At 41.4% G+C, this 13,996-nt stretch overlaps 2 protein-coding genes across 3 annotated transcripts in view; one reads left to right on the top strand and one right to left on the bottom strand.

The window, feature by feature from the left end:
• lrp1ab (low density lipoprotein receptor-related protein 1Ab) overlaps positions 1 to 13,996 on the top strand; it is a 141,215-nt gene that overhangs the window by 98,924 nt on the left and 28,295 nt on the right. For both annotated transcript variants that reach the window (XM_057829834.1, XM_057829833.1), the window contains exons 28-52: positions 118 to 249; positions 529 to 756; positions 857 to 1,031; positions 1,149 to 1,243; positions 1,339 to 1,488; positions 1,573 to 1,713; positions 1,809 to 1,937; positions 2,035 to 2,166; positions 2,257 to 2,391; positions 2,694 to 2,823; positions 2,953 to 3,079; positions 3,180 to 3,331; positions 3,468 to 3,592; positions 3,808 to 4,182; positions 7,939 to 8,128; positions 8,304 to 8,508; positions 9,331 to 9,523; positions 9,677 to 9,802; positions 9,892 to 10,020; positions 11,205 to 11,324; positions 11,481 to 11,594; positions 11,674 to 11,823; positions 11,914 to 12,036; positions 12,264 to 12,380; positions 12,642 to 12,770. In XM_057829834.1, coding sequence (XP_057685817.1) covers positions 118 to 249; positions 529 to 756; positions 857 to 1,031; positions 1,149 to 1,243; positions 1,339 to 1,488; positions 1,573 to 1,713; positions 1,809 to 1,937; positions 2,035 to 2,166; positions 2,257 to 2,391; positions 2,694 to 2,823; positions 2,953 to 3,079; positions 3,180 to 3,331; positions 3,468 to 3,592; positions 3,808 to 4,182; positions 7,939 to 8,128; positions 8,304 to 8,508; positions 9,331 to 9,523; positions 9,677 to 9,802; positions 9,892 to 10,020; positions 11,205 to 11,324; positions 11,481 to 11,594; positions 11,674 to 11,823; positions 11,914 to 12,036; positions 12,264 to 12,380; positions 12,642 to 12,770 — 3,822 coding nt within the window. The remainder of the gene's footprint in view (positions 1 to 117; positions 250 to 528; positions 757 to 856; positions 1,032 to 1,148; positions 1,244 to 1,338; positions 1,489 to 1,572; positions 1,714 to 1,808; positions 1,938 to 2,034; positions 2,167 to 2,256; positions 2,392 to 2,693; positions 2,824 to 2,952; positions 3,080 to 3,179; positions 3,332 to 3,467; positions 3,593 to 3,807; positions 4,183 to 7,938; positions 8,129 to 8,303; positions 8,509 to 9,330; positions 9,524 to 9,676; positions 9,803 to 9,891; positions 10,021 to 11,204; positions 11,325 to 11,480; positions 11,595 to 11,673; positions 11,824 to 11,913; positions 12,037 to 12,263; positions 12,381 to 12,641; positions 12,771 to 13,996) is intronic.
• LOC130912059 (galanin receptor type 1-like) lies at positions 5,345 to 6,471 on the bottom strand. The gene has a single exon (XM_057829848.1). It carries the CDS (start codon positions 6,469 to 6,471, stop codon positions 5,440 to 5,442), a length of 1,032 nt encoding a protein of 343 aa, XP_057685831.1. The 3' UTR covers positions 5,345 to 5,439.

Genomic DNA, 13,996 nt, shown 5'->3' with positions numbered 1-13,996 from the left:
GATTGTTGACTTTTTGAACAAAATGCAAATATATGTGTGAGACAACATTTTTGTTGATAGATTGAACTGTCCGTTCCACATATCATTTACTAAGGTACAAATCTGCTTCTCGCACAGCTCCAAACCCATGTGCCACCGCTGACGGCAAAGGCCCTTGCTCCCACCTTTGTCTCATCAACTTCAACCAAACCTTTTCCTGTGCTTGCCCTCACCTCATGAAGTTGCAAGCTGACAAGCACACTTGCAAAGGTGAGGATAGAATTAATATACCCCATTTCACAATGTCCTCATAACCCCATTAACAGAAAACAAACAATGTGAAACAGCAGTTCCTGCATGTTTATAGTCATGTACATTTTTGTTTGAAATATGCGTACTATGAGAAATATTTTAGAGACTATATGAATTCGATGGGTTTCAAATTTGTTGCCGGATGTTATTTTTCTAAATGAGAAAAAAAAAACAATGATAATGTCATCTATTTGTCAAGAAAATCTTCATCACTGTGTGTTCATGTTTGTCTTACAGAGTCCCGCAAGTTCCTTCTTTATGCCCGTCAGATCGAGATCCGGGGGGTGGACATCGACAACCCCTACTACAACTACATCATCTCCTTCACCGTGCCTGATATAGACAATGTGACCGCAGTGGACTACGATGCAGTGGAGCATCGAATCTACTGGTCCGATGTCCGTACACAAACCATCAAAAGAGCATTCATAAATGGCACTGGTGTAGAAACTGTTGTCTCTGCTGGTAAGACCTCTTCAGAGTATCTCTGTTGATTTCATTACTTTACCATTGTTTCCCATGCTTTGGTGGCACTAATAATTTCTATGATTGCGACCTTCATTAGATCTTCCTAATGCTCATGGGCTAGCAGTGGACTGGGTGTCAAGGAACCTTTTCTGGACTAGCTACGATGCCAATAAGAAGCAGATCAATGTGGCCAGACTGGATGGTTCCTTCAAGAATGCTGTCATCCAGGGTTTAGACAAGCCCCATTGTCTGGTGCTGCATCCTCAACTAGGGTGGGTGTTGCTTTTTGTGTTGGTTCACCTTGTCTTTCTTCTTTTCATCTTTGTTTTAAAAGTGTTTACTGCCCATTCTACGTAGAATGTGATTGCCTTTGCTGCTTCTTAATACAGAAAATTGTACTGGACTGACGGCGACAACATAAGCATGTCGAACATGGATGGCACCAACCGCACCACACTCTTTATCAACCAGAAGGGGCCAGTTGGTGAGCTGCTGTGAAACTGAGTTTTATTTTGACCCTAAAATACAAAGGCATATCAGACACGTTTACATTAGTGTTTTATTAATATTTCCACCTAGGTCTCTCTATTGACTATGACAAAGAGCAGCTGTACTGGATCAGCTCAGGAAATGGTACCATTAATCGCTGTCAGCTGGACGGCTCCAAACTAGAGATCGTGGAAGGTGTTAAAGGCAAACTAAACAAGGCGACAGCACTGGCTATAATGGGTTAGCTTATGATTAAAATACTTTTTGACCACATTTCCCTCCCACATTGCCACATAACATATGAGATAATCTCCCTCTTCATAGGTGACAAACTCTGGTGGGCCGACCAAGCGACGGATCAGATTGGAACATGCGACAAGAAGGATGGCAGCAACTGGAAGGTTTTAAGGAATAACACCTCTCCTATGATGCATATGGTTATTTATGATGAGGATGTTCAGAAAGGTAAGCAATACAGTATGTTCAGGTTCTATCAAATACTGGTGAGTACAAATACAAATGAGTGTAATGCAGTATGGCCTCTGTTCTCTTTTCTTCAGCAAGTGTCAATCTGTGTAGTAACAACAATGGAGATTGTTCCCAGTTGTGTCTGCCAACCTCACCAACCAGCAGGGCCTGCATGTGCACTGCCGGTTACAGTCTTAAAACAGGACAGCAGTCATGTGAAGGTAAAAAGCAAAAACTTTTTCTTGTTGTCAAGACCTATGTAGGAAACCAGTAAGTCCTCCCCAAAAACACTGTCTCTCTCGTTTTCTCTCTGAGCAGGAATGGGCTCTTTCCTGCTTTATTCGGTCCACGAGGGAATCAGAGGAATTCCACTCGACCCATCTGACAAATCTGACGCTTTGGTGCCAGTGTCTGGCACCTCTCTGGCCGTGGGCATCGACTTCCACGCTGGTAAGTGACACTAGTGAGTACCAAAGCGTCCTTTTTTGCTGTTTCGTGCCTCCGTTAATGCTCTAATGGTAATATAATGGTCCTTTTCAGAGAACGACACCATCTACTGGGTAGACATGGGCCTGAGCACAATTAGCAGGGCCAAAAGAGATCAAACATGGAGAGAAGATGTGGTCACCAATGGCATCGGAAGAGTGGAGGGCATTACTGTCGACTGGATTGCAGGTCTGGTTGTAAATATTGCATCATTTCACAGACAGAGATCAGGCCTGTTTTTTCTCTGACTGATGTTTTTCGTCACCAGCAGACTAACTGGTCTGGTATTAAATGGCTTCAGTTCACTAGCCAGAATTTTAAACAAGACTAAGACAAGTTAGATTCTGACTCCAATACTGTATTAACCTGTGTTTCCAGTTAGGTACTGGAATACATTTTAGAGTGCTTCTATCAGACACATTTGTTTTGTGTTGTTCATATGTGCTCTTTTTAATAAAAAAATAAATAATAATAACACACTTCACTTATAGGAAACATTTACTGGACCGACCAGGGCTTTGACGTGATTGAGGTGGCGAGGCTGAACGGCTCCTTCCGCTATGTGGTCATTTCCCAAGGCCTGGATAAGCCCAGAGCCATTACTGTCCACCCAGTGAAAGGGTAAGGCTTCTTGCCAATAGCTTACTGAAGTATTTTGGTTGAAGAAATTTACTTCAAATGTGTTGCTGTTTTATGTATAGCCATCCTGAGCAAGTCCATCAATCATGCTCTGTGTGATATTTTGTTAAGGTATCTGTTCTGGACAGAATGGGGTCAGTACCCTCGTATCGAGCGCTCTCGACTGGATGGCTCTGAGAGATTGGTCCTGGTCAATGTGAGCATCAGTTGGCCCAATGGAATCTCTATTGACTACACGGTAGGGAGTTCCGCTTGATTTCCTTGTTAGTCTTCATTCATTCATCATGTGTTCTTTGTACAAACTGACACAATATTTTCTATGGTTTCCTCATGTGTAGGAGGGGCTTTTGTATTGGTGCGATGCCAGGACAGACAAAATTGAACGCATCAACCTGGAGACGGGAGAGAATAGAGAATTAGTGCTGGCTAACAACAACATGGATATGTTTGCAGTATCTGTTTTTGAGGAATACATATATTGGAGTGACAGGTCAGCTGGATACCAAATCTTCAATTGCATATTGAAGACAACAAGCCATCAAGTTTAATAATGTCTGAATTTCTATCAGTTCATTATGCTGCATGATCTTTTATGTTAATTGAGAATATCATTGACTTTTGCACAGGACTCACGCAAATGGCTCAATTAAGAGAGGCAGTAAAGACAATGCTACCGATGCTGTCCAACTCAGGACTGGAATTGGTGTGCAACTCAAAGATATTAAAGTGTTTAACAGGGCCAGGCAGCAAGGTAGGAAAACATTCTGTATATTATATATTCAAAGCAGAATATATAACTTTTTCTTTTTATTTTGTGACGTGCGCGCCATTTATTTTGCCATTTTCAACATTTCTATCCATGTTGTGAGCACACTAACCTGCTAAGAGTCAGTCCCTGAAAATACAAACCAGACAACACTCCTAGTAATTGAGGATGGGGTCAATTTTTCTCATTGTTCTCCCCAGGCAACAACATCTGCAAACATAACAATGGTGACTGTGAACAGCTATGTCTTTACCGTGGCAACGGGCAGCACACATGTGCCTGCGCTCACGGCATGCTCGCCGAGGACAACCGCAGTTGCCGCGATTACGACGGGTACCTCCTCTATTCGGAGCGCACCATTCTGAAGAGCATTCACCTGTCAGACGAGACAAATTTGAATGCACCAATAAAGCCGTTTGAAGATCCGGACCACATGAGGAATGTCATCGCCCTGAGCTTTGATTACCACGGAGGAGGTGGGAAGGGAGCCAACCGCATCTTCTTCAGCGACATCCACTTTGGGAACATCCAGCAGATCAACGACGATGGCACAGACCGCAAGATTGTTGTGAATAGTAAGTATGGCGTCATCGGGTACAAAACCCCTTTAGAACTGCTGCTTATTGTCCACACCATTAGTTCCACTTGCACGATACGTTGTAAGTTACCGAATACACATGCATAACTGTTCATTATGCAATTTTTATTTCAAATGTTTGCAATATTAATAATGCTTGTAGTTTCTATAGTTTTGTCTCTCTTGCATGAAGAAACAACAGGAAACATGCACAGGGTTGACTGTGTTAATGTTTTATCAATCTCACAAGTTTCAGGACATTGTGTCGATAATCAGTACACTCTGGATTCGTCACCAGGCAATCACAGGGCACATATACAAAAGATCAAATTCACATTCACACCTACTTTTTTTTTTTACAGTTTTTTTTTTATCATGGCGGAAAGTTGTAGTGCCTGGAGTAAATGCAAACTCGGCGCAGGAAGGGCAGGGCTGAAATTCAAAACCTGAACAGGATATCTTTACTGTAGGGCTGTCAAAATTATCGTGTTAAGGGGCGGTAATTAATTTGTTATAAATAATCACGTTAAAATATTTGACGCAATTAATGCACATGCCCTGCTCAAACAGATTAAAATGACAGCAGTGTCATGTCCACTTGTTACTTCTGTTTTTTGGTGTTTTGTCGCCCTTTTCTGGCGCTTGGGTGCGACTGATTTTATGGGTTTCAGCACCATGAGCATTGTGTAATTATTGACATCAACAATGGCGAGCTACTAGTTTTTTTTTTAATTGAAATTTTTACAAATTGTTTAAAAACGAAAACATTAAGAGGGGTTTTAATATAAAATTTCTATAACTTGTACTAAGATTTATCTTTTAAGAACTACAAGTCTGTCTATCCATGGATCGCTTTAACAGAATGTTACTTATTGATTTATTGTTACAATAAACAAATACAGTACTTATGTACAGTATGTTGAATGTATATATCCGTCTTGTGTCTTATCTTTCCATTCCAACAATAATTTACAGAAAAATATGGCATATTTTATAGATGGTTTGAATTGCGGTTAATTACGATTAATTAATTTTTAAGCTGTGATTAACTTGATTAAAAATTTTAATCGTTTGACAGCCCTACATTACTGATGTTCATCGATGTCTCTCCTTTCTCCGATCTTTTGATGATGTTAAGCTTTGTTTCCATGTAATTGCTTTTCTTTTGGCCAAGGACTCACGGTATTTAGAATATCTGAAAAAATGAATCATTTTGATAATAATTTGGAACATTATGTAAAACTGGGACTAAATTTTAGGTCTCAGAGCTTGTGTCCAGATCAAAGCTCTGTACTATGTCGCCACCCATCATCATATGAGGACAGCCAAGCAGAGAGTTTTTACAGAATGTCCAACGCTCTCGCCCCAGCTTCAGCAACTCTTTCCTAAACTTCTGAGACATGAATCCATACAGCACAGGGTTTACAACCGCTACCGAGGATGCCAGCAATCGGGCCAAAATGGCGATCGTGTTGTATCCTTTTGAGCCTTGAATGGTTCCTCCAATAAAGGAAAACATGAGAGCATAGGAGGGCAGCCAGAGAAGAGTGAAGACCAGGACTAAGAGAGCTGATGTGTGAGTGACCTGACTCTGGTAGCGTTCCAGCTGAGGGGCATTTCCAAACAGCCGTGCGTGTCGAAGAAAGCAGTAGATCTTTGCATACATCAGCACGATTATTCCTAGCGGGAGGGCGAAACCAAAGAAAAAGAGGCCCATGCTGTAGACGAGCTGGCTGAAGTCCGAGAGAAAGGCAAAGCAGTATACAGCCCTGGAGGTAGTAACCGTACGGAAGGCAAACTGTGGTGCCGCCAAAGCCGAGGCCGGAAGCCACAGAAGCGCTACCATCACTTTGACACGACAGTGCATTCTCCAACGATACGCCCAAGTGGGGTGCACCACTGTGAGGTAACGAGTCACAGCCAGTGCCGCCAAGGTAAAAACGGATGCAGATGAGCAGGCCACGCCAAGGAAGCTGACGCTTTTGCACAGGAAGCTTCCAAACGGCCAGAATCCCAACGTGATGGCTGACGTGTGGAAGGGCAGGCAAAGCAGCAGTAGCAAGTCTGCTGCGCTTAGGGCCAGCAGCAAGGTGTCTGTGCCATGTGGAGGGTGATGATCTTTTCGCCTCCGACCTGTTAAGGTTATGATGACCAAGATTTGTCCCAACAGTCCGGTCACTAGGATTAGACCATCCAGAATGGGCACCAAAACCTTAATCACAGCCTCCTCTTCCTTGTCCCTTCGGCCGAATTCACTTATATTTGCATGCTTCCCTGACATTGCCATGTGTTTGCAATTAAAGTCAACTATCTCATTAATCTAATAGCCTGTTATGTTAGGCATCAGAGTGGGTTGCTCACACGGCGTCAGGGGACTCGCACTTCATTAAGATGACACAGTCTCTCGTAATGATAGCAATTAGTAAAGTTGACTATTCACACAGCTCAATTTACTTCTGCATTAGAATTTCTCAGGTGTGAAAGAATCTCACATTAAAAATAAATATTAAAAATCACCTATTGAGCAATCTTGTCTGCCCATAGTACTCCTTCGCAGAACTGCTGAATGGCCAGTTCTGCTATGAAACAAAAATAGCATGACCTTACATAGCAGTTGTGGCAGTAGTAATCCACGTCTGTATCGATTTCTTGGTAACCGCACACAATGTTCAAATTCTTTCCAAGGGTTTGATGAAAGTCCTTCCCTTCCAGTCAGTTCCACTTGATGTTAAGTGGTCACTGCAGCAGGTGGTATCTTGTCCTCTCAAAAGCTTGTCACAAGCTTATACCAAGTTGAATCTGCTGGTACATCAACTGGCCATTACGATGCTGACCATTCTCTACACTGCACAAATACTTTGGTAATCGTCTTCAAGCAGGTTTCTCCTACTGTTTGCACAGTATCCATTGGACAAGCTAACAAGGGGAGTGTTGCTTTAACATCCCCACTTACGTAACACTGTCTATAACCAATTTGATTAATTCCCGTTGTGACTGTTGGTGTATAATCAGAGGTGAAAAAGTGTGACGGTGTGCGTTTAGTTAGGTTGTTAAGTGGCCTTATAGTTGCATTTTGTCAACTTAGTGTGTATCGATCTATTTAGGTAACCTGTGCCTCTTTGCCATCCATGTAAAATGTCTCAAAAGGCTCTGTTGACTTTCTGCATGGAGGGGTCTTGTTTTCATGGTTGTGTTGAGTGGTCATAAAGGTCATTATGGTATGACTAAGAACAAACATACTCGCGCACTGGAGCTGATAGGGCGGCATGGTAGAGTGCATTTCCATGTATTAGGACAGGTTGCCGTCTTCAGGAAGAAGTGGGTGTAAACAGCTGCAGTGCCTTGGCCTCCCCCAAGTCTCACTTGTCAAGCTGTTCCGTGTCAGTTCTCTTCCCAACCGTGAATGAAGAGATCCACAGGGGGCTGTATTTGTATGTGCAGGCAGTCAGCCATGAAGTGTCAGAACGACACACGCGCTTTAAACTCACGCCAGAAACAGCAGTTGTGACGCGCTGTTTAATGTAATTTTTTCGGGTCTAAAATTACGACAATTTCTTATCAAAAACTGATGCAGAAGTCTGAGGAAAATAAAGCTAAAAAGGAAAATTGTTTCATGGAAGTCTCTCATTAAATGCATAATCTTGCTAACCGGCTTCCTATTGAAGGGATTTGATTCCGATTCTTATTTGTTAGCTTGACAGCAATACAGTGTCTCATAAATGTTCTTTAAAGACCCTCTTCCACCCCTTCCCAGATGTCGGTTCAGTCGAGGGCCTGGCGTACCACCGTGGTTGGGATACGCTCTATTGGACCAGTTACACAACCTCCACCATTACTCGGCACACTGTGGACCAGAGCCGCTCAGTGGCCTACAACCGCAACACTGTGGTCACCATGTCTGGAGAAGACCACCCCAGAGCCTTTGTGCTGGATGAGTGTCAAGAGTGAGTCATTAATATCGTAACATGGCCAAGCCGGGCACAAGTCCAGCTGCTTTTCACTCCGACCCATTTGTTTCCCTCCGCTCAGGCATTACTTTTATTCAGTGGCGTGTTTTGGCAGAGCTTGCTGCAGATTAGATTATCAGTCCTGTGTTTGTTTTCTTGTATCTTCCCGCAGCCTCATGTTCTGGACAAACTGGAACGAGCAGACTCCCAGTATCATGAGGGCCTCCCTGAATGGGGCTAACGTGCTGGCGATCATCGGCAGTGATATCAAAACTCCCAATGGCCTCGCAATCGACCATAAAGCAGAGAAGCTCTACTTCTCGGACGCCACGCTGGATAAGATAGAACGCTGTGAATACGACGGGAGCAGCCGATATGTAAGGATGCATTTTTGGGGAAGTGATAGCAGTCAGCAGCCTTTCATATACCGTAGGCTTATTAGCGCTACAACTACATTTTCATGTTTAAAAAAAAAAGTATAATATACGCATACATTGGGTTTTGCAACCATTCTTCGCCATATTCATACCGTATTGACCCGAATATAAGACGGTGTTTTTTGCATTGAAATAATACTGAAAAAGAGAGGGTCGTGTTATATTCACGGTCTAGACATTATACCCATTCACGACGCTAGATGGTGCCAGATATCATTGAAGCGATGTTCTGTCATGACAGATCTCAGCTACTCGCCCCATTCATGACGCTAGATGGCGCCAGATATCATTGAAGCGATGTTCTGTCATTACAGATCTCAGCTACTCTCAAGTTTAACTAGTTCGCATTATTTTATTGCAATTTTTTTTCCTTATTCAGATTTATTTCAAGACTACAGTTAGTTCGACTTTGATGGTTAATGCCGTTATTGCAATTTTGTTGTTTTATCACAATAGGTTGGTTTATTTACATTTCAAAAACCAGAAGCATTTCATTTACGAATGTGATTGCACTTTAGTTTACATATTTAAATGTTCAGATATTAAGATTTGAATGAGGCAAAATAACATGCTTTTTCACTCAAATATATTGTTATAATCATTTGTTTCGGATGTACTGTAATTATTTTCTTTATAAAAATTAATTTGGTGTTCAAAAAGTATTACTCTTTTGAGTTACAAGAGTGGTCGCAGAGTAAATTGAATTCTTTATCTCAAAGCCAAGCTGTATCTGGAATGAGCCCTCCACTGTGGTCCAATTAGGTTTTGCTGAAAAACGAGCCCGTCCATCCGTTTGGCTTGGCCGTGTACGGCGACTACATCTTTTGGACAGACTGGGTGAGGAGGGCGGTCCTTCGAGCTGACAAATACACAGGAGGAGACATGAAAGTGCTACGAGCTGACATCCCTCAGCAGCCAATGGGAATCGTCGCAGTGGCCAATGACACCAACAGCTGTGAGTTGCGTTCACTGCTGTTGATTTTCCATTATTCGCTTCGCTTGGTTACTTTCTTTTAAACGGCTCTTGTTCTGTTGAGTCACTTATTGCAGAGATGATAGAATTCACACCCTAACATAACTCCACCCTTCTGGGTTCTGCATCTGTCAGGTGAGTTTTCTCCTTGCCGCACAAATAACGGAGGCTGCCAAGATCTGTGTCTGCCCACTTCTGACGGGAGGGTCAACTGCAGTTGCCGTGGAGACAGACAACTTCTGGAAGACAACACCTGCTCTTGTAAGGAGTGAAGAAAGTCAATTACTTCAACTTGCGAACACAAATCAGTTAAAATAATACAACTCCATGATTTTTGTCTCTTTCACCAGCACTGAACACTTCATGCAGGAGTGTGGATGACTTTGAATGTGGAAACGGAGATTGCATCAGCTACAGCCTGACCTGTGACGGCATGGCCCACTGCAAGGACAAGTCTGATGAAAAGCAGTCCTACTGTGGTGAGGATTTATGCAATTCATGTCACTATAACCTCTTATATTAGCAAAATGTTCAAATAAAGTTCCAAAAATGTCTACGTAACTTTCTGAGGCAGAGGTGGTTTATGAGCTGGCTCAGAGGTATTTTCGGATCTAACGCAAGTTTCTTTTTGCACAAAGAAAATCATCTCAATGTTTGACTTTTAAAAACAAACAAATTTACCTTGATTCTGTTTTAATTCATTATTTAATGGTTGGGTGAGGTGGTTTTGTGAGCTGGCTCAGAGGTATTTTCGGATCTAACACAGGTTTCTTTTTGCAAAAAGAAAATCATCTCTATGTTTGAAAATGAACAAATTGAACTTGATTTCGTTTTATTATTTAATGGTTGTCAAACTGTTTTGACGCTAACTATTTTGACAGAAAGTGAACGAAGTGCCCAAACCACTAAGCAAACAGTCATAATAAATAATAGTCTAACTAGTGTATCTTTATTTAGATTAGGGCTGCAGCAATTGATTATTTTAGTAGTCGATTAATCGATGAACCAATAGTTCGAATAATCGGATAAGGAATATTAAAAATTAAATTACCTGAGCTGAGCCTCAAACGGTGTAAAAAATAAATAATTGAGGATCTATGTACAAAAAAAGAACAATTGGCTAACTTACATAGCAAAAGTCAGCTAGTTTAAATGCTATAAAATGTTAACTTTTTTATGTTCTTAACAAATGGTTTAGACACATATTCCCACAAAAATAGGCTAAATATACCTAAACTATTAAAATAAAACATTAGCTCAAACAAAAACTTAGTTTATGTTGATCTTAACAGGGAGCACCTGGATTCAGCCATGTGGAATGAAGCAGACTAGAAGGCAATGTATCCACCCAAATTAATAAAACTAAATGCAAACACGTTCAATACAAACCATTAAAACGCCACTTAAATGAATACTCGAGCAGCAAAATTTAATTCGAATCTTTTTTTCCAATCGAATGCTAGAGCTAATCGATTAATCTTTGCAGCACTAATTTAGATTAAATACTTGATGACGAAATGTCAAGAATAAGCTTAGTGCAGAGAAAAAAAAACCCTTATTAGTTAAAATCTTTGCTTAGTACAAGGTTGGCATGGTTTCAATCTACATCAACAATTCAACTGTTAATAGCAGTTTTCCCCCTATTTAATTGCTTTCTTTGCAGCCAATCGAATTTGCAAGAAAGGCTACAGACGTTGCATGAATGGTTGCTGCATCGGTCACCAGTTCTGGTGTGACGGCAAAGACGATTGCGGCGACAACTCGGACGAAATGCCCTGCAACAGTAAGTCATTAGCATCTGTTCCATCACTGCATGTCATTGTACAGCGGTTATTATTGCGTGATCGTGTAATTTGTATTGGAACCAGTTTAAGTGAAAGGAAGTTCAATTTGCATTGACATTCTGCTGACCTCTATGATTTCAACTGTGTACTCGTAGTGACCCTGTGCAAAGTAGGGGAGTTCCAGTGCAAAGATGGCAGCTGTATCTCCAACTTTAGCCGCTGCGACCAGGTGGTCAACTGCGAGGATGCTGGCGATGAAATGAACTGCCGTAAGACCACTTTGTGAGACGTAAGAGATTGAAGAAAGTTTTGTTCACACTCGCCCAAATGTCTTTTGTTGATTCTCAGAACCCACCGACTGCTCCCGTTTCTTCCGCTTGGGGGTGAAAGGAGCCTCCTTCCAGAGCTGCGAGAAAACCACTCTTTGTTATCTTTCATCGTGGGTGTGTGACGGCAATAACGACTGTGGGGACTTCTCTGACGAGAGGAACTGCCCGGGTGCAGAACTTTACTTCCTTCTTTTTGAGCCTCTCTTTTTTCTTCAAGTGCATTATTGCCAATTTCTAATTTCTTGGTCTGCTTTTGCAGATAAACGCAAGCTTAAATGTCCAGGCAACTTCTTTGCTTGCCCCAGTGGGCGCTGCATCCCGATGAGCTGGACTTGTGATAAGGAAAATGACTGCGAGAATGGAGCCGATGAGACGCACTGTGGTCAGTCTAACATTACCATAACCGGTCATTCAAAGTCCAATTAGTATATACTTTAGGTATGAAAATTCTGCTCTTGGAAAGGTAGTACAAATAGTTTGTCGCAGTATTTTAACATAGGGACAAAATATTAGTCAGACCTAACTCATTCTAACAATGATAAAAGCCAGTCTTCTTTTTTTATCATTTTGCATCACATTCTGTAAGAGAAACTTTGTTTTCCTCTACAGACAAATTTTGTACATCGACACAGTTTGAATGTGGAAACCACCGCTGCATTTCCAGCAATTGGGTTTGCGACGGATCTGATGACTGTGGTGATGGAACGGACGAGGATGAGAAGTGCAGTAAGCCATTGCAAACACCATATCTCTGATTTATTATATATTGTAGATGGGACATTTCCGCAAAATTTTTGAAAATTTCACAACTGATTTTATGCTAAACATTTTTTTGACCAACTACTAAGTTTCTCATTAATAACCAACCATTAACTTTATAAATTTGTTTAATTGAAGTTTGCAAAATCAAAACGTTTGAGTAAAATTCCTGTACTTTTGCGAGCTCTAGTCATTAAACAGCATCATTTATATTTCTCTTCATCCCAGAATCCAAAACCTGCAGTCCCGAGGCCTTCCAGTGTCCCGGCTCTCATATGTGTGTGCCCCAGCTTTGGAAGTGTGACGGAGACAAGGATTGTCCAGATGGAGCTGACGAGAGCGTCAAGGCCGGATGCTGTGAGTTGTGCAACAATCCTTACTATTGACTAAAGACATGGCATCCACATATGTGGACATCACATTTTGGGTACATAGTTATTGTGTTTTTAGTATTATTTTTGGGTAATTTCTTATATGACTGCGATAGGAATGTGCCGGGATGAGATTCTGACAGTATAATAACCTTAAGCCAATATATCATGGTTTCACAGAATCACTGTATTGCAATTACAGCTGTAAAATGTGTAACTTTGAGATATCTGGGTTTAAAAACAATAATGTTAAGTTAAATTTAAAAAATAAAATACAAAAATAAACAAAAATATTCTTAATAAAATTTGAATAAATACAGTTCTTTAGGTGAGCCTAAACCCACAGTGACAGCTCAACATTACTACCATCAGTACAAAAATAATTGATTTATTTACCATACAAAGTACGTGTGTATGACTCGTATCATATTTACACACACGCTGTTTCTCAACACAGACATTTCCAGACAGAAAAAAAACATGTTTTACATCGCTAGACACACTAAACACGCTGGAGTTAACTCTTGTAGCTGGTGGGAAACGTTCATGACAGTGTTTACTAACCTTTAATTTTGTATAAATGTGAACTCATATTGGAGGTATTGCCTCCTCGGCAGCTACCCTCAGTTTGGCCCTCCTCCTCTAAGCCTTGGTCATCTGTAACTTTTGTGTAGCCGAAGTATTCCCTTACCAGTGATTGTTTTCTTTGATGAGGGAAAAAGCTCAGGAGTTTCACCTCCTCCAGCCATTGTGTAGCACAGCTGACTCACTGACGCTGAGCAACAACCGGTTGGGGAGGGTTGAGCCTTGCAGCTGCAGGCGAGGGATTTCTCTATGCAATTTTGTGACATAAGAAATAGCTAATACCACAGAAACCGCAGAAATTCTTGCGGTTTTAAAACCTTGACGTTTTCAAACCACGGTATAGACCCCAATCACCAACGTCACACAATCACGTGATCGCTGTATTGTGCCACCATATTGTCCATCATTGTGTGTCCGTATTGTCAATGATCGTAGTTTCTAAAGTTGGATTCACTTGCAAATTATGGACATGCCTTCACCATTTTGATTAATCAATGTGAACGATTGTCAGGAAGGTTTTTGGGTTCGTTTACTAGGCGGTGATTCCTTAGACAAGCAGAAAAACACGCAGTAATAGGAGGAGGAATGTACGTAACGGTAATATGTAAACACGATGAGCTGACGGAC

Source organism: Corythoichthys intestinalis, chromosome 2 (genome assembly GCF_030265065.1).
Source record: "Corythoichthys intestinalis isolate RoL2023-P3 chromosome 2, ASM3026506v1, whole genome shotgun sequence".
Lineage (NCBI taxonomy): Eukaryota > Metazoa > Chordata > Actinopteri > Syngnathiformes > Syngnathidae > Corythoichthys > Corythoichthys intestinalis.
This window is presented reverse-complemented; position numbering and strand designations above follow the sequence as displayed.